At 40.5% G+C, this 23,081-nt stretch overlaps 1 protein-coding gene across 15 annotated transcripts in view; it reads right to left on the reverse strand.

The window, feature by feature from the left end:
- Positions 1-23,081, reverse strand: part of ELAVL2 (ELAV like RNA binding protein 2) — a 126,320-nt gene that overhangs the window by 48,577 nt on the left and 54,662 nt on the right. For 8 of the 15 annotated variants that reach the window (XM_081152340.1, XM_081152331.1, XM_081152344.1 and 5 more), the window contains exons 2-3: positions 22,724-22,814; positions 19,690-19,933 (exon numbers count right to left, since the gene is read on the reverse strand). In XM_081152340.1, coding sequence (XP_081008466.1) covers positions 19,690-19,933; positions 22,724-22,795 — 316 coding nt within the window. In that variant the 5' untranslated portion in view covers positions 22,796-22,814. The remainder of the gene's footprint in view (positions 1-19,689; positions 19,934-22,723; positions 22,815-23,081) is intronic. The other 7 variants (XM_081152335.1, XM_081152337.1, XM_081152334.1 and 4 more) reach the window with 1 other exon arrangement.

A 23,081-nucleotide genomic window follows, 5' to 3' on the forward strand; every position in this document is an offset into this window, starting at 1 on the left:
TCAAGAGATGCTGATAAACTTGCTCAAAGGCACAGAGCTAGCTGGTAAGTGGGTAGGTAGGTTTTGAATCCAAAATTGACCTTTCTCAATTTGGTATTACCAGCATACACTTCACTGCCTTTGGCCAAGTTTGGGAATTATTTTGATAGTCCTGTTCACCCAAAATTCCCAACTTTTCAACCAGGATATTCATAATCTCTAATTACCCCTGCATTTTTTTTCTGGTTATTTGTCATGCAATATTGATTGGAAATTCAACATTCTTTCTCAATCCATCGAAGACACAATGTATAAAAGAAAAGGGACAGGATCCCGCAGGTGCACAAATCACTTAGACCCTCAAATCTATCATTACAACACAGATTAGAGATACCCACGTTACAAAAAGATTCATTTAAAATAGCATTTGATCTACATACTCCTTTTTCCAGAAACTCAGAAAGCAATTCTTATGGCTAAAGCCAAACATGTTTGCTACTGCCAAAATCATCTCCCACACAAGACACTTCTCTCGTAAGCAGATTGCATTAAAATGCTTTCATAGGCATCGTATGGTTTCATAGCTGTAGAAAAGCAGGTGGGATCAATACCACATGGTTTCTGCCCTCTAAGATCTAAAGCTCAAAAATTTAAAGCATGACAGTAGATAAGGGAGACGTAAATCAGTGGTGGTCACACTTAACCAGGACCAACTTCAAAAAGGTTAGTCTTCAGTTGGTTGAAACAGAGATGAAATACAGGGGTTTCTTGACAGATAAATTAAGGAAATGGGTATATGGAGAACTTATCTAGAGAGATGGTCACACCAAAAGCTCACTGAACAAGTGGTCTGAGCAGAGGTGAGGAAGCAGACGCTTACCCTGAAAACAGGGTGCCCCACGGAAAGGTTAGTAGCGGCCACCCGACAGGATGCCAAGCAGGGAGGGGCAATGAGGAAGGACCTAGGGAGGGTAACTGGTGGTATGGATCACTAAGGAGATGCAGATCCAGGACCAAGGAGACCATTCTGGAAGAAGCTGTGCCAGCCCCGGAAGGGACCCTGACCCCAATCCTTCCAATCAAGTCCCCGCAGAGCTCTAAAAGCAAAATTTAAGGATGAAAACCCACAGTCTCTTTCACAAATCCCTACAAACTGTCCCAATCCTAAATGGCTAATCACTCATCTGGCAAACCCCAGCCCAAATCTTCTATCTAAGACAAAACCTTTTGCCCATGCTGTTCTCTGAGCCTCTGCCAAATTCACTCTTGGCTCAAAATAAGGATGGCCAAGTCAACCCAAGTTCCCTTCCCCCCGAAAATGAACTTCCAGACCAAGGACCATTTCCCTTCAGTGTGCCTTCCCAACCAAGTGCGGGCCAGGGACTGGAATCAAAGGCAACCCTTCGTGCCCCAGGAGTACTTGTACTTCCTTGGCATGATCATTTCTCACCTTTGTAAGAGAAACAAGAGAGCAAGGAACCTTTTAAATCTTAGGTTAATAGGCAGAGATTAATACAGAGCACCAGCCCAACGGTCCCCGCAAGTATTTATTCACTATGTACCTAACAGGCCATGGATAACCCCAGTCACCAAAAAAGCAAAACCCAAGATGACTGCCTGGGAAAAGCTTATGATGTTCTGAGACCTCCTTTACATAGCTGCAAAAACATGTGTACCGAAATCCTTGTATTCCCTTGTTTACGCTGCTATTATGAGTGGACAGAAAATGTTAATAATTACCATAAGTGGGCCCAAATGTTAACACCCCTTATTCTGACATTCTGTGCAGCAATCACAAGGTTATATATGACTCCTGAAAGAACACACCTACCCCACGTCCTTCACATATAATATGGAGATAAGCCAAAAAAAGAAAAAGAGAGTGAGAGAGGAAGACCGGGTCATTCATGAAGGGGCCAGTGGAGAGCACTGTATCATCAGGGTTAAAACAAAGTTTCAAACAAAGTAAAAGCAGATGGATAGTTTCACCTTATCTGTACCATTGATAAAGCATCCTCCATATACAATATAAGGCTTCCACCTGGCTCAACACTCCACTGTAGTTCATTTTATTTCAAAAAGACCAAAATTAAATTAGTGGTATTTTTAGCAAAGACAAAGGAGGTAAAATTCCAGAGGACATCCATTGTCCCCAGTCGACACAAAGATTTAGGTATAAATAACATGTGACTTTAGTTCTCTTTGTACAGGACATTGTGTTTAGTTTATATTTAATAAAGAAAGGCAGTTACATTTTCAAGAGGACATGAGGAACATGTTTTTTTCCCCCTATCCTCTCAATTTAAAATAGGCACACAAAAGCACTGATTTTTATTCTTAGGAGAAATCTCCAAACAGACCAATTGTGTTTGGGCAGGTTAGGGTATAAATGCTGACTATAAAAGAAACCCATTTAAATATGCAGACACAGCTTCCAGGGCCTCAAGAAAGCCTTCTCTGAAGCAGTAAAAGGGAAAGAATCCCAACGAAACACAATCTACAGAGGAAGCAGAGCTGTACATGGTAAAACTTTAAAGGCTGCGGGTCAGATGGGAACCATGGCTACAAATTAAGTCAAAGAGGTACCCTGACAGAAATAAATATCCATTTCGGTTTTGCTAAGGGACAGCTATGCGACAGCAGACCACTCTGAGACCACAGGGCAATCTGCCTGCCAATTAACAGATGGCTTCTAAAGAGAAATGCAAAGTGGTCTAGCTCCTAGGATTGCCACATTCACATCACACATGAGCATAGCTTCCAAAATCACCTAGTTTAAAAGTTGGAAAGATTAGCTATTGTAATCCTCCCAATTTGAAATTCACATAAACACTTTGATTAAGAAGCAAATGCTTAAAAGATTTCGCCTAGACAATGACTCATTAGCATACAAAAGTGATGGGACACCGTCCACATCAGCATCACAGTAAATGCGCCAGCACACCCAACTGGGGGGGCTTGTCTTCTACTGACTGCAGAGTAGATTACTAAGAAGGGAATGTTCAAATCATGCACCCCACAACCTAGGGTAGCTGACCGCCAATGCTACCTCTGGATACATTTCCCCCCATGAAAACAGGAAAAATCTAAACACAAAAATAATCTTTTCAATTTATTACCATTTTATCACCATCAAGTACCCATGAACCTATTAACAACAACAGGGTGAAGTAAAGAGTCTTGTTCAAGAAAGAGTTCCTCAACTTGATGTCATCTTAAGAACCTTTCATTACTGGAAGTGACTGGATTACATGCTTATTCACGTCCCTGAGGCTCACTCTTTGGGAAGGGGCTGTGTTTTCACAGCATGAGATGAAATAATACTAACCGCCATCTGATGTGGGAAGTAACTTCTACAGACAGAGCTTCTCGGCTACTGGGGCCATGTTACATGGCAACTCTGCAAACCCCTTCCAAGATTTGGGCAAACACAGGTGGCAAAAGGTATTTCATTATGAAGAATCTATCATTTCCCCTCAAAGTGTCTCCTAAAGAAAAGGAGGCTAGGCGTCTAAGGCTTCTGGCTAACTAGCCTTATGCACAATTTGTTAACTGATACCTCACCTGTGAGAGGAGCTGGCTAAAGGTGCTCTCTGTGCCCCCCACCTCCTGTTTCACAAATCAGTTCAGACCTGTGCATTAGAATTAGTCATGCTAAAGAGCTCGCGACGCTGCAGAGAGCTACGTAAAAAGCTAGGTCCTCCATCACAAGTACCCCACTCAAGTGGAGATCTCGCTCAACACCAGTCTTTCAGCTCATTCTGACATTCAATAGCCTTTAATGTCAAGGACTTTGCCTATTTGTTGCTGACAATTTCTTCCTTGCTATTTATAAAGTAGCAAGGAACTAAATAGTTACGTATTACAAACTATTTTGCCTTATTTGGGGAAAACCTGAAAACTCTTTTTGTTCCGGGTCAGTCACTAGTTAAGCCCTATTCCCAAATATAACACAACCTATGAAGTCGGTGTGTATTCTAGTTCTCCTAATACGCCAACATCCTTAAGGTATTCCGTCTGTACCCAGATTAACAAATCTAGTTGTCCTCAAGCAAGATACTCCTAGCAGGAAAACACATATACACACTGTGACCAGGAGCCAAGTTAGATTTTTACAATCCCCATAGGAACATCGTTTCCCCGAATGCAGAATCTACAGCCTAATTAAGGAGTTGTTCAAAGATTTCCGGTATCATTTCCTAAAACCTGGTGATATCCTCCTGGCCAGGCCATCCCTCTCTCCGCCCCCACGCCACGTTTTTACTTAAAGCTACTCGACCAGATAGCCCATTCTAATCCTTTAAGCTTACATAAGAATCTAAACAGGCTGCAAGGTAAGCACGTAAAATTGACTGGATATTCTTACAAACAATTACAGTTACGGTCCTGCCTCAGTGACTAGTTTGAAATAAAAATACTGTAAATAAAGATAAAATCAGAATTTGATCTCTGCAAAGAGAACTGAAGACTGCCCCCAAAAAACTGATACTGATGATGTATTCCACTGACTCCATAAGACACCGAAATTTAACGCCTCTAAGCATACCTACGACCCCATGTGACTAGCTACCAAAGGGTTTTAATTCAATGACGACTAAGTGGCAGAGGGAATAAATGTAGGTCATCCACAGGCAAGCCTGTTTTTGCACAAGGTATGTGGCTCTCCTAAGCTGCTATACATGACAGGAGTCATCAAATATGACTGACCTCTGAAGATTAAAAGCTAGAGACCAAATGTCCAGAAAGACCTACTGAGTGATCACAGAAAATGCCACTGCTGCTAGTCCTCTCAGCCATTCCTTCAGGTTGTTCTTGGCCACACTCAAGGAAAGTCGTGACCATAAAACATCATAAAATGGGGGGGGGGGGGGGTCACAAGATGTTACTTGGGAGGGAAAATCAGTATCTTCATTACATCTACTATTTTTGCATAATTATATCAGAATTTCGTTTCCCCCAATACCGACAATGTGAATCCAATATGAATCAACTATTTGAAAGAGAGACAAGTGACTTTATTTTCAAAATACACATATATACATACATATCTCTCAAAGCAGAGACAAATTCCTTTACCAACAGCTTTTGTTTTCCTCAAAGCTTGAAGTCTGAGGGCACCAGAGGGAAAAGGGGTAGGGGAGGTAGAAGAGGGTGTGTGAGGGGGATAAATGGTGATGAAAGAAGAGTTGACTTTGGGTAGTGAACACAAATTAACAATATACAGATGGCGTATTATAGAACTGTACACCTGAAACCTATATAATTTTATTATCCAATGTCACCCCAATCAATTCAATAAAAAAGAAAAAGAAAGAACTGAAGTCCAAATGCAATTAAACTAAGAAAACACATTCCTACCAAAAAAAAATGTCTGGGGGCAAGTAAGCAGTCTGCTTCAGCAGTTCATCCATCACAGCTATGACAAATAGGTTCAAAGGAGAGAAAACTGGGGCCCTAGAGACACTGGAGAAAAGGTCAGGATGCCAACCTTGGAGGGCTACCGGCAATGAAGAGTGCTCTACAAAAGGGGCGATTGTTTTGTTAGAAGTGAAAGGCGGTCCTTAAACAACAGCCCTCAGACTCCGCCTGCAGAGGTAAAAGCCATTCCAGACAAATGAATAAAAACTATACCTTTTGTCCCTCATCAGCAATACCACATCTGAATAGCTGACTCTAGAACACAGTTCAACTTCTTCCACCTCATAGATGCTTTAGAGAATCTAGTTGAGCAGACAAGGTGCTTTAAAGGACTAGAAGTTCGGGTTAGGATGATACAGGTGGGAAGGCACCCAAGTAACTGGACATGTCTTATGACCTGGACCAGAAAAGGAATCAACCTCCCATTTGGATTTAAATAACTGCCTAATGGAAAACTCCCTGTTCCAAACAAGATGTTGGCAACTCCGGTGCTGACTTCCAAAGGCATCCCGAAGATGATGCCTGAAACCTCCGCCATCCTTGACAGGCCTGTAGGGAAAGACGGAGACTTCAGAGCAGGGACTTCTAAGCGATTATAAAAGTTCCCCTCTTATGGCTCAAAAAACATCAACCAAAAAAATAAATAAGCTTACTTTTGGATGTGTTGAAAAGTAAACTCTGATCAACATAAAGAGATAGAAATGTGAATGACACAAAAATTGTTTCTGTGGACTTCTAAATCATAATACAAACTGACTCTAGCTAACAAGCTGAAGAGAATGCATCGGGAAGGCACAGAGGTTTTCACAATCAACAGGGCCTGGGCACCACCAGGCTCCAGAGAGCTGAGAACTACGAAGGGCCACAACCACCTCAGAGCCAGAACAGACAGACTCTGATGAGATGGGTCACCATCCCTGTCTCAGCCCTCCATCACTTCCTGAAGAGTCCAGGTCCTGGCAGAAAAAACCTAATTGACTTAACGTGGGTCCCATACTGACCCCTTGCCTATACTAGGGTAGGGACAGAGAGGACTTCCTCACTGGCCTATGGAATTACCCTCCCACAAGCCATAGACTAGGTTAAGAGAATTCCTCAATATGGAAGAATACTATTAAAAGAGTAAGACAAATTTCCCTTAGGTCCATAAAGGGCCTGACAAATTTCTCCGTACAAACTGAAGAAAAAAAAAAAAAAGAAAAAAAAAGCCTCTCCCATTTCTGTTCAAATAAAAGACCGCATCAAAGATTAGCCATCAAATAAAATAATCAACAGATCATTAATGGACCAGACCGTCCATGCATATATGAAACACTGCTTCTAAATCTTAGTTCAAAAACAAAATAAAGTCGACCATTTAGAACATTCTGCATCTCTCCCCAAAGTATGACCTTGAAGGCTCCTCCCCTCTATTTCACCCTCAATAAAAAAGTGCCACCATAAGAAGTTACATTATCTGTATGTCATGGCTCAGGAGCTCTTCAACAGATACCTCCCACCTTGAAATCAAGTACCCAACACTGGCCGACATTCTCTAGCGCATCCAAGATCCTCAGACAAGACTGCCCAACAAAGGGCTATGCTTGGGTCACCTTCACCGCTATTCCCAGACTGGGCCTTACAGCCCTAGAGGTAGATCTTCCTTATCCCAGTAAGAGGCCTCGGGAAGCTCCCCACAAATTAGGCAGTGGAGAGAAGAAAAGTCTATATGAAGCTTGAATTAAGACCTTAAACCATAAGAAGTATTATCTTTATTATATTAAACTCACACAACCTGGGGGAGGCTTTCTGCTAAGTCTCAATTCATGGAATTGCTCTTCAGTTGTCAATAGCCAACGTTTGAAAATAAATACAGTCACTAAGTGTGAAATGATGTTCCTGCAGCCAGCAGGCATTTGGCTGATGCCAACAGAGAAGGCAGGAGGCCAAGATATGAGACCTAAAATTTTAAAGGAAGACTGCTCTACACAGTAACACAGAATCTGAAATAATGTAAAGGCAGAAATAGGCCACCGGCCACCTGCCTCTAAATTCAACCCACATCAGCATCTGTCTCCCAACACTGCTTCAGGAAAATGCTTAAGGCTTCCTCTACTACAATGACTGTTTCTGTGGTCTTAAAGGAATGCCTCTGCTCTGTGGGGCTTTTGTTCGGCTGGTTGGTTGGCTGGCTGACTAGCTAGTTAGTTGGTTTTTTAGTGGGGGGTTCTTGGGTGGGGGTGTTAAAGTGCTGGGGAGGGGGAAAAAGTAGGGAAGGAAAAGCTAAAACTATTGAAGAGACTTTCTACTTTTCCCTGTTTGGCACCTTCCACTGAGGAACGGCTTTCTGCCAAGATTTCCATCAGATTCTCACAGAAGACAGTGATGCGAGGTCGAGAAGGAAACCTGGAGCTGTTGCTCTGTGCGTCCCAGGACCGCACTCAGACCTTCTTTCCCTGGCAGCCGTGGCTCTCTGGGAGAACAGAAAGTAGGACAGCATGAAGGCAGCAGAGACTACTGGGGAGAGAGCAAACTGCTTGGCTCTCCTTTCTGAATCTCCCATGTGTGCCACCGCCCCTTCTTCCAGGTGGCCTGCCATCTTGCTGAGTGACAACTGGAGGCAACTCCCAAAAGAAGAAACAAGCCTGAACCAGGCTGAGCAACTGCAAAGCGGCAAGAGGCCCTGCAAGTGGTCAGCAATGTGATGGATGCTACACAAATTCACTAGTTCAACTGGATACTCCTGTTACAGGGAGAGTGGCAAGAACTAAGTTTGAAGACAGACAAACTATTTCAGGGGAGAAGGTATGGCCTACAGCCCAAGGGAAAAACCTAGTATCTGCTGAAACTATGATTCACTTTTAAATGCTCTGCTATGACATATGGTGTACGCTTTCACTTTTTATTTATATGCGATACCTAGAACAGGACATTCATAGAGACAGAAAGCAGAGTGGTGGTTTCCAGGGGCTGAGGGTGGGGAGTTGTTTGACGGGTACCGAGCTTCTGTGTGGAATGATGAAAAAGTTCTAGAAAAGGACAGTGGTGATGCCTGCACCAACACTGTGAATGTACTTAGTGCCACTTAGCTGTACATTTAAAATGGTCAATTTTATATTATGTATATTTTATCACAATAATTTTTTTTTAATTTGGTATGAATCAGTGTGAAGTTACTTGTACACTCACCAGTAGTTCAAGTTTTCACTCTAGGGCTGGTCATCTAACACACTATGGTGAGTGCAGTTCAGGAGTAGTTAACTAGCACAATACAAGTAAGGGCCAAACTCCAAAAGGGACTACAAGCCCACCTACTATCTATAGCTAAATCAACAACCAAGTCTACGCTAATTAGCATAATGAATGTCAAAATGGGTTTTTGTTCCTTAAGCCAGTTAATTGTTCATTAGTGTAATGAGCATTAGGAATGGGGTCTCATTGGTAAAATTAAAGGTATTCAAAGTTACATAGATGGCCTGAATTAGTTTAGGCCCCACTACTGTATCAACAGGACACTTGTGCCCTTAGGGATAAAACCTCTAAATGGGAAATGGCCCTGGGTCCAACCTCCGTTTAAAAGGGTTTCTTTCTGCATGATGCAGACCGAGAACACAGGTCCCTGCCTCTGGAATGGCGTCAGCCTCAAGTGAACACATTGTGTGAGGTGTGACGGAAGCACCTTAACAAGAACAGAGAACTGGGACTTCCTCAGGCAAAGCAGTTCTGTCAGTCACTCTGGGCCTGCCTGCTGAATGTCTGCACACATGGCAGAACTTGGTGTTGAAAAGAGGCTGAGCTACACTCCTTCCTCTTTGGTGCCTCCTTTTACCTACCCAAAAAGACCCAAGGGCTGTATACACTAAAGTAGCATAGGTCCATGTGCAATTATCTCACCCATCAAAAAAAGGGTGGAGAGAAGGAATCTTAAAAAATCCATTGTCCTGCTCTAGAAGCCAGCAAAGAACATTAGATGCCCTCTCTATATGGATGGCTGTGCCCACACGTTGCTTTCCATAAAGCTTCAAGAGAACAAAAATTTCAAATAAGAGCAAGAAAGTAAAGCCCCAAAGATTCTACATTTTAAATAGTACATAGATCCCACTTTTAATGTTCTAGAATATGGAATTGGGGGATATGATTCATCAAACGGTATCATGCCTTTTTGCAAAAGCTTCTGATTTCCAGCACTTACGAAATAGAAATGCACTGATATAAAACAGTCACAAGTCATTATTGCCAATTCTGTGTTTTAATCCTATTATAACAGGAATGAAAGTATTCGCCCCTGAAATAAAGGCCCAGAAACACTAAGACTATAAGGGTCTAAAAACAAAACTAGTTTAATTAATATCTTGAGGTTAAAATCCCATATCATTCTGCCTGAGGAGGTAATATGCTGTTTGCACCTTACATTGACTCCTCTGGCACTATGTTTAAGAAGAGCTAACTTAGCAGTTCTGGTCACAAAAGGTCACAGAATTCTAGAACTAGGGAACGATTCAGAAATCACATAAGAGAGTTCCTTTATTTCATGAGGAAAGGTGTCAATTTGACACACCATAAACAGCCGATTTAGGTACATTTTAACATGGACTAAGAGAAAACTGTAATTTATTTCAAAGCTGTCAGGGACTAGCACCAGAGTTGGGAAGGATTCAGAAAACACAGCTTGGTGTACTAACCCAGTGACTCCTTAAGACTGGATTTAAAGCATCAAAATATGAGGAAAAAAAGTTGTTCCCTCAGGCTCCAGTGACCTTGAATCCAATTAAATGATTCTGGTTTACCTGATTACATGCATCTATGCCTCCTCCAAACCTTATTTTAGAAGGAGAATTTGACTTTCTCAGGACAAAGCCTGCAAGTCAAACAGGTTGTGAAGAGTCAGGGTATCTACACAGCTACTCTACAAGGTAATAAGTAACCAGGTACATCACCTGAAATGCAAAAAATGCAAATTTCAGTTGAGCTGGAGGGCAGGATTATTGGGCTTACAAGCCACATACACTCCCCCTTCAAAATCAAAAGCATCATGTAGAAAACAGAGCTCCGACAAAAAGTACAGTGATGAGAAAAGAACTCATTAAGAGCTAAAAATAAACTCTAATTCACAATATGCATAAGGATTTAACAAAAAGAGAAAAACAAGATATAAAATTGCATCTGCTCAGTTAACCATGGCCTCATGGAAATCACCGGCCCCCCTGATACACACTGAAATCTGTGAAGTCTGTCAGGACTGAATAAAGCTAGGCTTTACATGTTTCCAACAGAAAAAAAACAACAACAAAGGGACAGCAATCTTTTTCCTAAGTGCTCTGATCTGCTAACACAACAGGAATACTGGGCCTCTCAACAACCAGACACGCAGGCCTCTGCGTTCCCCTGGACGAGCATCTTACTTTATGAAATCAGAATATTTAGTAATAGGATTTACAATTTACATTAAAGCGGTATTAATCTTAAGGGAAAAGCTGTCAATAAAAGTGGAAACAAGCCTCCAGTTAAGTTTCTATCTAGCCAATACCTCATGGCTCAATTTAACAACTTGCTGACCTTCCCGGCCAGTAATAGTCCAATGGGGAAGCTGGCGGAGAGTAATCATATTTTAAGTCAAGCTCCTTCATTCTGAATAACATTCACACAGTACCGCACAGAGCAATAACTCCACACTCCAGACAGAGCTCCAGTTCACAGGGGCTGGTGTAACACCATTCATCATCCTTCTCGGCTCCCGCGTCCTGACTTGTACTTACTTCCAATCCCACTTTGTCCCACCCCTAGAAAGTCAACTGTGTTGATCAAATTACCTAGAAAGCAAAGGATAGAAAATTAACTTTGCCTTCTTCCCACATCATGAGAAACTGTAAGAATTCTGAGACAACAGGTCTATTTGGAGATTTTATTAAAAACACCGTTTAAAAGCCCTGGCCGGGTGGAGAGTCATCTCACACACCAAAAGGCTGCGGGTTCGATCTCCAGCCAGGGCACACACCTAGATTGCAGGTTCCACCCCCAGTAGGGGCATATTCAGGAGGCAACGGATCAATGTTTCTCTCTCTCTCTCTCAAATCAATAAACATATCCTCAGGTGAGAATGAAAAAATAAACAAATCAGCTTACCAAAGGAAAATAGTCTGCAACTGTGAAGTAACTGACTGTTAACTGGTAAGAAGGGGGCAGGGGAGAGTACCCCGGGCGCTAGGCACTTTAGGGAAGAAACTCAAGCTCAGAGTCAAATAACTCATAGGAGGCTACATTACACGGGCTAGACTTGGATTTGAACCCAAGTGTAACACGTTCTTTCTAGGCTAAAACCTCTAAAACTGGTTCAATGAGGCCACCTGCCTAGCAGGAGAGAAGGGAGCAGACGTTTTGTTTCAATGTTAATCCTGAGAACCTGATCCCAAGCTAAGTAAATCCTATAGGGGTTTGGTAAGTCCTGTTGCTGCTGCATTCACATCCATTTCACGTGGGAAGATGTGAGGGAATGCTTGTAAACAGTTTAAAAATTAAAACGCTGGCATCTTGCATCTTTTTTCCTTGAAGGAAAAAAATACAAAGTGAGAATCTTTGTTCTAATTTAGAACAACGTAGAATGATCGCCCTCAATTAGCTAACGATGATGCTGATGTAAGAGATTACTGAAGTCAGATCACAAAACGGTAGTTTTAACTGAGGAGCTGTTTCTGTACAATACTCAGAATGCGCTTTCCAGCTTAAAGCTCCTCAAAAAATAACCTATGACAGATAGCATTACCAATAAAAGGGACATCCAATGGTGTCAAAACACTGACATTCTGAAACTTTAAAAAGCTAAACCAAATACGTGAAGGAGTAAAACATGCTAAATGAGCCACTGCATGGGCCTGACAAATCAAGTGACAAAAGTTAAATGCCAAAAAAAATTGTTTTAACTTGACCTTTTTCGTTGGAAAGGCACACTTTCCACAGATCTCAAAATTCAGCAGCAGCCTTGTGCTCCAGTGAGAGACAATGAGCTCGGAGCGCGCGCAGCGGCGGCGAATTCTGAAGCACGGCTGTGGCCTCAGTGATCAGCTAGTATTCCGCTCAGGGAATGTTTAAAAGGAAACGCTCCGGTAGGTGCAGAATAAACATGCTTTGCTCTAGTCATAATTTAGAAAGGTGTAAAACAAAGCCTGGTGCTCAGGTAGTGTCACAGATAAGGGAGTGGTAGAGAATTAAAAACCATCCAAAGAAAAGCAGGTTTATTTTGTATTAACTCCATCATGAAATTGGGGGGGAGTCAATTTCATACCTGAGGAGAAATCTTGTTAGGATTTTAACATTCTAGAGATTACAAAAAGGGAGAAGAAATCCTGTATCAGAATTTAGCTGCCCTTTATCTTCTCCCATTTAGTCGACCATCATCTTTCTCATCCACACGTTTCCATCTTTACTAAGACAACCACTAACTAATAAACTGAAAATGGTTTCTATCTATACCACCAGTCCCCAGATGTAAAAGTAAACAAAAACTAGAAAAAACAGTATGGGAAGTATGATTAGCAAATAGCACACAAGCACTCCTACCTTGCTAAATTTCAAGGGGGAAATCCTTACAGAAGAACTTCAACTGTATTTTATTTTCTAGGGGTTATACATTACCAAAGTTTGTGTTCTGTATCAAACTAATAAAGGAAAGTCAAAGGCACTCAGCAGTATGTTCCTAATCACCGGGCAAGACAAACACAGTCACTCTAAAAGTCCTAGTAACAAGGGCACAGAACCCAAACTCCTAAGCCTCATTTACCCAATAGGTTCAACTCCATTTTCCCAGTAAATAGTCTTAAAAAGCTGTTGCAAAATGTATAACTAGCTCCTGGGAGTTGAGATACTTTTTTCATTTCCTTCTAATGGAATAAAATATAAAGTAACACAAATATCAACATCGAGAAATCTAAGAAACAAAAATCCAAATGATTTGAAATGTTTCTCTATCCTCACAATAGATGTTTTTTCTTCTCAGCAACTAGCCATTTAAGGTTTCATTACCATAAGATATCCAAAGTAACTTTTCTATTTAGGTTTGCTAACTGAGAACTAACTTATTTCATGGTGAAGGGCTTCCAGAATATATCATCCCAAATATGCCACTTTGGCATAAGGAGTATTTTGAGCTGAAGGCAATTAAAAAACAACAGGTGGAGGAGCGGTGCTCTGCCCTCTCCCCTTCTGCCTAAAAGCAGGTCGTAAATGTCCCTGTGAATGAAGGTGTCCCCCTCGCCTGTACCAGAAGAAAGAGCTACTCTTACCACCAAAGATGGAGAGCCAACCCCAAGATCCATACACAATCCTTGCTAAAATAGCTTGAATCTCCCATTACTTTCCACCGTGTATGTCCTGGTCACATCCCCAAAACTTACATGCCTCAGAGCCCAAACCCTCTCTCTGTTATAAAAATGGAATATAAGTTCCCAAGTCTAACCAGTTCTTTGAGTTTCAGTTATTTCCTGTGAACTCCAGTACACTTGATATTAATGAAAACTGTGTGCCTCTTCTCCTTTCAATCTTTTCCCCCTAATTTTACTAAGATAAAAATCAATATATAACATTGTATTACCTGTCTTTTGTTAGGTTCAGGGACTGGGGGGGGGCATGTGAATTAAAATAAGAGGGTAGAAGAAAAGTTTTTCAGCCTTAACAATGATAAAAAGCTATATTTGATTTCTTAAATGTTATAAATTTCTAATTTCATTGTCCTGAAATTTTTCATCTAAATTAATCAACACTGACACTGGAAAATTGTTCTATAAAACACCCCAGTTCAAGGTTTGAGTGGAAATAATAAACCTAGAAGAAACAATTTTTAAAGTTTCCCAAAAAACTTTATAAAAAGTTTCTATAGTAGTAACATCAAATTTTTTAAATGACTGATTAGTCATTACCTTTGGAAAGATAAAGGTGCAATGGAAAAATAATTAAGTTTAAAAAATACAAATTTCATTACATACAAATGTAATCACTAAACTCTAAAGACGGCCATACTGAAATGCATTCTATTCCACAGTCAATACCCGAGGGACCACCAAAGCATGTATCCCACATAGCCAAGTTACCTAGTTTCCTGAAGACCTGGCCACACACCAGTCTTTCCAACAAATTTCTAACTAAACAGCACCCAGAGTCTGCAAAGTGAGGTGTTTATTAGGCTACCACCACTCACCCCACTTTGTTCAACTACTTTTCTGCAAGAATCAGAGTTCTTGATCTCCTGACACTATTTATGGACATCTAACAGCTGACCTGACACATACAACCACCTTTTCAAAGTGATCTTCATTAGAGCATCCTCGTGTTCAGTATGACTGACTGACTTCATCGCCGTCAATAAGGCTATTAAATGTGAAGGTACGTATCAGACTAATAAAATTCCAGGTATCTGCTCCAATCCTGAGGAGCTAAGATTGTATGTTGCCAAAAATAGAAGGGGAGGACACCATGCCATTCAAATGAAGTTTAAAATCACATTATCCTGATCAAATAAACCAGCGTCAAAACTAACTTTAAAGTTGTCAAGAAGGAAGAGAGACATAACTTAAATCTAGCTGAGAACCTTCATGTGAAAAAAAGATTTTACCACTTAAGACCTGTGTTACCAGACGGAATCCACGTTGACAAAGTCCCTCTTCAGCCTCCTGTACTTTGTATTTGGTTGGTTATTTTGGTCTTTGTTTTTAACTCTGGTCTGAAAGGTTACAACTGGCAGCACAGAACCCACCTCAAACAATTCCTAGAGTAAGAGTGAAGCCACCACACCAAGATTAAAAAAAAAAAGAGCAACACTCATGACCTGAGGTCTTCAACTAGCCATAATTCTCCTCTTCTTTTAGAAGGAGAAGTAACAGCAGAATAAGCTATCCTGGAGCTGTAAAAACTAATTACATGCACACGCACGTTCAGGGACAAGAAAGAGGTTCAATAAAGGCACAGCCTCATGACTTGTAAACTCAAAATCTCTAGTCCTGAACCCCAGGAATCAACTCATCGGAGACCAACACTGTGGAGGGGACAGCACCCAAAATTTAGTTTGCCTGGGGCAAGACACTGCAGTTACACGTCTCCTACCCAGCTCCAGCAGAATTCAGGTAAACCTGGAAGCCCCTGCTTTATCTCTCTGCAAAATGTTCAGGAAAGAAGTGGAAAAACTCCCAGGTAACTGGAACATCCCGGACCCAACCTATAGAGATTCTGATTCAGCCCAGGAATCTGCATTTTTGGCAGTCATGCCAGAGATTCTAATGCAGGCACACCCCACTGACCTTACTTCACAAAAGACTGTGGCTCCCCAAAATGCTTGCTTGCCCGTCATAATCACCTGGGGAGCTTTCTGACAAAGACTCCCAAGGCCTCCAGAATCTATTTTAAAAGACTCCCTCAGGTGAGAATGTGCAGCCAGATTTGGAACCACTGGGCTAGAACATCCGAATTTACAACCACCGATTATAAAGCCCCTAGAGAAGAAGCAAGGATGTTCATCTTTATTTTAAGGATCCCTCAGTCCTTGACTCTCAAAAATCTCCAATTTCCTTTCCAAGGAAACCATACTCACGAGAAGACACTTCTCCCCTGCTCAGGTTCTATGTCTCACTCTAAATTCATCAGTTGGTCCTATGCTTAATTATTCAAGACCTCTGGCCTCTGAAGAGGTGAGGAGGAAATGTCCTGGGAAAGAGTAAGACAGCCAGAATTCTGGTCCCCACCCCTACCACTTAATAGCCACGTGGTCTTGGACTAGTCATTTCAACAAACCTGGGCCTTTCATCACCTGTTAAGTGACAGCGTTGGCTTATGGTCCCCTCAAGGGCGTTTCTGACTCTAAGGCTCTACTATTCATTCCTTGCATCATAAAATTCGTTTTGCTCCTCTAGAATGCAGCATCAGCAGGTGTCAAGGACTCTGAAGTGCATGTAACAGCTCAAAGGGATGAACCCACATCAGCTAAGCTGTGCCGGCAGCAGCAGCTTCCCGTGACGAATGCCTCTAGACAGGGAACAGAATGACGCCTAAAGCTGGGACGAGCCCGAGCAGAGGGCCTGAAAAACAACGCAAAGAGCAGAACGCAGGCCAGAGAGAAGACTGTTGTATTTGCTACTGAAGTCGCGTCTTGATGTACTTCCCTAAGCCTCATTCTATCAAAACAGGGACGCATTAATGTGCTAACACCAACACAATCTCAAAGTTACATACTCTCTCTTCCAGGGCTTAAGAACAAGGCATTCACTTTCCTAACTAGGTATTTTTATACCTGAGATACAGTTTCCTAATTCAGCATTATTTAAGGAAAGACTTAAGAAAAGTGAAAAGGAGGGATTTAAATTTTCTTTCCAAAGAGTGATCCCAGAGTTTTCTTAGGACCCAGACAGTGAATGCTCAACTCCTACAAAATCAGAATACAAAGAGCTGGCCCAACAGCTCCCCAGGAGGAAGGACGAATTGGGGAGAGAGGGACCAAGGGGCGCTGACTTCACCCTAAAAATGTGAACTGAGAAACTTGGCTAATACTCAACATCACAGGGCAGGGTCCAAATCCTCACAAATTCCTTCAAACACTTCTAGAGTTACGCTAACAATAGCTGCTTAGGAAGATGTGCCCACTTTGCAAAGTGCAACCATTCAAAACCTGGTTTTAGAAATGTACCATTTACGAGACTATTTTGCTCAAGACAAATATTTACAGAAACTCAGAATAAAAACAAACACTAAGGTAATTTATGCTTGAAGCTAAATAAGTCAGAACCTTCTGAACACCATTTTAACCCATGCAAAGAAAAAGATGTCAATGGGTGAAATCAAAACAGGGTTACTGGAAGGAGAGGTCCTTTGTATTCAGATCTGCCTACTCAACATTTTAAATTTATAGTTCCTTATCATAGGTTTTCATCTTATGAAACACGCTCGTATTTTATTGATATGAAAAGGTCATGGGAGAATTTTAGACTGTCAGGCAAGCAGTTAACAAATGACTTCAAAGGCTTTTATAGCAACATATCCAATGGAAATCCAGTATGGGGGATATCCACAAAATGAGTTCTGCGGTCAAATAAGGTCGGGGAACTATCAGTCATACCTGGTTCTCTGAATAGCAGGGTTTTCACATAGTTTTTAATATGCTAACGATCTGCAGTGTGGGTCTTCAATAGGAAACTGTGGAGGGCAGAATTTCTCAAACTTGTCTGTCAATGTAACAACTATTTTGAGAATTTTTTTTTTACTATATTTCATGGGATGAAACTTAGAAAACATCTTCTGACCCTCATGCTCACTGTGGGTTTTCTTGGGTACTCCACTTGCTTATCAGAGATTTTAACCAGAAATTTTAGCGTGGTAGAAAATACTGTTAGCCCCCTTTCACTGAAAAGAAAAGAATGGGTGTGGGGGGTGGGGGATGAGGGGTGAAAGAAATGGACAACAAATATTAATGCAGTTTTCCAGTATTTATTCAAGCATCAATATTTTTTTAATGGTAGGGATAGCTACTAAGCAGTCAAACCAGAAAACACATCATTTATGTCACAGCCTTCATACCATTTACCAGTTATTTATGTCAAAGAGGTTGCAAAATTCATATATAAAAGTGCTGTTTTGCTAATAATAATAAAATTTAGTATCATAACAGATACATGTCATAAGAGCCTTTTGTTCTCTACCTTTCCACCCCTTTGAACACTGTTGTTTTTTTAAATAAATTTCACATATGCTTCTCACAGAGATTTTGGAAAAAGAAATGGAAAAAAATTCATCTATTCTACTATCGGTATTCAAACTCAAAAGACAAACCTTCCTGATGACATCCTGGTGAACATCTAAGTAACATAATTAGCTAAAAATATAGTTCCTCTGTAGAGATTGATGACAACTGGGTGTTAGTTTTTACTTGATTTACTTGATTTCAATAAGTTCTACCTGTGAACCTCAAGCTGTTGCCCAAGGAAATATGACTGTGAGGCCAAGCCCAGGGGACAGCTCTAAGAACTCACTCGTGGGAGAGAGTAAGCCCTGCTGTCTTGATAAAAGAACAGTTAAAGTCATTTCAGAACAATTCACAAGCAACCTCAGAAATTACCTAGTGTGACCTTGTCCTCTGACCTCTACCTCATTTTACCAAGGGAAACCTGAAGCCAGGAGTTGACATGTCCAAGGTCATATGACTAAAGTTCAGACTCCAGGTCTGACTCCTCAAACTGTCTTTATCTTTTACTCACTTCAAATATTTAGTTTTATTTTTGTTAAAAGCCAGACAAACCAATTTGCTACACATCATCACTCAGTTTTAACAACACCGTGAGAAAAAGCTACAGAGCCTGTCTACACTTAACTTCAGACTGGAATTTTCCGTGTGTGAAAGGAACTCCTGCAGGAGCGGGAACCCTTCTGTCCCAAGAGCACGCTCTGAACTGGGTTCTGGCTGATTCTAAAACTTTAGTCAAATCTTACAAAGTACTAAGGAGATTGCCCACTATCTAATATTCAAAATGTACCATCCATCAGTAAAGGCCAAGCTACCTGTCCTTTCATTCTTATCTTTATAAGAGCACTCATGATCTTGCTGCGCTCAAATTGCATCAGTGCGAATATTGACAACGTGAATATTATCCTTTAATCTGTTCCCATATATTATAGCAGAAGGAATATAGAGACTTAAGGGAAAGGACATTTAAAGAGGTGTTTTTTTTTGTTTGTTTGTTTTTAAATATATCTTTATTGATTTCAAAGAGAAGAAAGTTAGAGGGAGAAAGCGAGATAGAAACGTCAATGATGAGAGAGTCATTGATCGGCTGCCTCCCGCACGCCCCTGACTGGGGATCAAGCCCACAACCCGGGCATGTGCCCTGACCGGGAATCGAACCCCGATCGCCTGGATCCTAGGTCAATGCTCAACCGCCTGAGCCACACCCAGCTGGGCTAAAGAGGTTTTAAAGAGGTTTTTTTCCTCTGCCAAACACACTGCTATTCTCATTATCTCATTGCTGAAATGTTAAACCATGTACCTTCAGGGAAATAAAAGCCAAAGGTTAACATGACACTTGCTGCCCCAGACACATGCACTTTTAAAATATTTTTCAAAGATGCTATTATACAGTTCAGAGTATGTAAAAGTCTAGTTATAATATATACTGCCCATAAAACAATTTTATGCTTTAAAAGGAGAACAAAATTCTTAAAACTAAGTTTCACATGGAAAATAACTAGCTATGTAAAGCTGCAGCACAGTGATTTACAAGTAAAACTTATGTTCTCACACCTTGAAACAGTCCTTTAAATACGAGGAAACTATATAAAACTGCATACCTGTTATTTTGTCTCTTACAAGCTTACAAGACTCTATCTCACCGATGCTCCCAAAAAGACTCTTTAGCTCCTCCTGTGTCATGTTCTGAGGAAGGTAGTTGACTATTAAGTTGGTCTTGCTGTCCTCTGTGTTCCCAGAGTCAACGGGTGACGAGCAGTTGTTGTTTATGGTGGTTGGGCCATTGGCTGTGTTATTGCAAGTTGGCCCATTAGACAGTTGTGTTTCCATGGCAGCAATTACCTGCTAAAAACAGAGAAAATAAGAAATGTCAGAATTCATATTTCACAAACTATTAGAGATTCCATCTAAAAACTTAAACACTTGTCACTAGAATACAAGTCGTTCTGCTGAAATTACAACAAAGCTTCAACGAAAAGTGCAACACCTACGCTAATTTTTACTTCGTATTAAGCTATTCAATTAAGATCACAGTTATACTTACACATATATATTCCACACATGCACATAAGCACAATTTAAATCTTAAACATTCTCTAGAGCCACCTTCTGAGGCTACTCACATACCCTTACTCACCTGCAGTGTCCAGAGACTTCAGAAAATTTAGTACCCAAGGGCACAGAATGGAATCCTGACTAAAAATCATACTAGAAAATAAAAGTGCTTAACATGCTACCAAAAACAAACCAAAAAATGTTCTACCTAACTTTAAAGAGATTTTCAGTTAACCTAAGAATTTAAATATTCTAAAACTGACAGACATCCATTAACTTAAAATCAAGAAGCAAAAGTACTTTAAAAAATATAAATTTGTCAACATGTACTGTTTTGGTTACATATTGAAAATGATTTTGATTGACAATATCTTATACCCCTACCGTTGGTAAGAAATAAGAAAAAATCAGATGTTATAAGTTAGGGCGTGAAAAGGATTTGCAGGATAACTTGGGAAAGAAGCTATGAGTTCTTGGTGTACTTTGTAGAACCTAACAAACCATTTTTGTCAACCTTGGCAGCAAAAGATCACCAACAAAGCAACTGATCTAAAGCATCAAAATGAAATCCCCAAACAATTCAACATGGTATTGTGCCTTAAGTCTGTCATTTTTTTAAAAATAAAAAAAAATCCAGTCCACTCAAACAACAGTGTAAATATATCAATTTTTGCAAACAGACCAGCCCAAGGAATTTTCAATTGAGCACATAAGCCTGTTGAAATGCATCTATAAACTCCAAATACAGGATCAACAGCAGAGTTGGGGAAATGGCCTCAAACTGTTCAGGCTACTCTAAAAATCACATAAGAAAATTTGGATCTAATTTCCTAAAAAAAAAAATCAATGCTATGTTCTTTGAGCAAAAGCATCACAACCACAGCCCCAAATTTTCTAAAACCATTTTTCAATAGCTATCTACTCTGGATGGCCAAGACTGTGGGGGAATCCAAAAACCAAAGCATCGCTGAAAGGATTATCCTTCTAGTTTATCCAATACACCGGTGTCTCATCTCACCAAAAAACGACTTCTCAAAATTGACAATTCTGAACTCATGAGATGCTAGCTTTAGGGTAGTTTTAATATATAAAAAGCAAAGAATCTGAGACAAAATTTAAAAAGCAAAGTAGAGGGAAAGAGTGTTGCAGGAAAAGAGGGGAAAAAAAGTCTTTTTAAAAACATACTGCCTAGGAAAAATAAAAGGGCACAACAGTGCATAAGCATATAGGAAGAAATCTCTGCTGCAAGAGATGTTTACAAAAGAAGGCAGCAGAAGACAGAGTGGGACTGACCAGGCTGAGGCTGGTCAGGCAGGACAAGAATCAGTGCTCGCATGATAAAAAACAGGAGACAAATCCAGAGTACCTATGAAATACCAAACAGCCCACAGCCCCTCCGTGACTTCATTTCCTTTTCAAAGAAATGGGACATCTCTAGGACAAGTATTCTCAGGGAATGCTTAAAGGACTAAAGAAAAATAAAGAAACCTTTGGAAACCGGTACGAAAAAAATCTGACACAATTCAAGATATGCATTTTCCTATAATTAACAAATTTATCTGAAACTGAGAAAGGAGGTTTCAGATTTCCTAATAAAGCGTAACTGTTCCAGTTTGTAGAATATTAGCTGTGGGTCACTTTCCACAGCAAAAATTTTTGTGGGATTAACCTTTGCCCGGCAGTTATGCAAATAATGAGCTGCAAGATGAGAGAGGCCAAGGCCAATAAAAACAACTCGCTATTCAAAAGTTAGGGTTACGTATGTGTGGAAACTAGGTGAGCCCCAAACAGGAGATCTGGACTAAAGCTCACTGGGATGGCATTTAAATATAAAGTGTTCACTGACTGAAATTAGCAGGGTTTAGCAAGGACAACAAACATTCCTCACTTAATTGCACATTTATTTCCATGTTCAGGTGGCAAGAATGAGCTCCTAAGCCAACATTCAAGTGAACAGCTGCAGTAGGCTGTGTGCACTGAAAATTACAGCATCGCTCAGCTATAGGACCATCTGCTCAGAATAAAATGATACTAATGTGCTATATTTTACAAATAATGCATATTCCACTGATAGGCTCAACACAACTGTTCACAGAATGCAAACTCTTTCAACAGTTACTGGGCAAATAATTTCCAGCCAGATTTACAATTTCAATAATTTTTTTTTTTTTTTTTTTTTTGAGCATCAGGAATTGTGAATAACTTCAAAAATTGAGTAACCAAAAAAATACATAGTAAACAGAATGTCAAGAATTACGGTAACTTAGTATTCAGACCATACCAAAACTTTTTGTTTGTTGTTGTTGTTTTAAAAAAGCTTGTCACTCTTTGAGTCTGCGCTAAATCCTAATTTAGATTGTAAGAAGTTAGAGACAAAAGCATGGTTCTGATGCTACATCCACCACTAGGGTTAAAATTGCAATGTGCTTTAAGTCCTGACGATGGCCATACCGTAATAGGCTGAATGTAAGAATAATTAGTAGGCCCAAATGAGAAGTTCAAGTGTTTGGTATGGCCTCAGCACTCCTGCAACATGCTAAGAAAAAGCAGCCTACAGAATTTAAGGAAAATCCCACAGACCCCAGTCCAAGGCTCTGCTGCCCACGAACCACTTCTAAGCAGAGAAGCCACATCACACAGTCTGACTGCCATGTTAGTTTGGAGTTGCCGTCTGCAATATGGACACAAAAAGTACCGTATGTTAGATGAGCAAGGTAATGCAACAGATCAGTTTGTACAAAATTTACAGTGATTGTATTAATATTCCCAGCACGTCCATGCAGTGTGGCTTAATTGAATTTGAGGCAATTCCAATCTAATCTTTCCAAATTCATTTTAACATGTCGTTTTCTTGCACAAATTAAGCATTTTAAATTAAGAGCCTGATTTCAAAACAGTATTAACTAGTTACCTTGGCATCTATCCCAAAGAACTACCT

The sequence above is a fragment of the Miniopterus schreibersii genome (assembly GCF_964146895.1).
Source record: "Miniopterus schreibersii genome assembly, chromosome: 11".
NCBI lineage: Eukaryota > Metazoa > Chordata > Mammalia > Chiroptera > Miniopteridae > Miniopterus > Miniopterus schreibersii.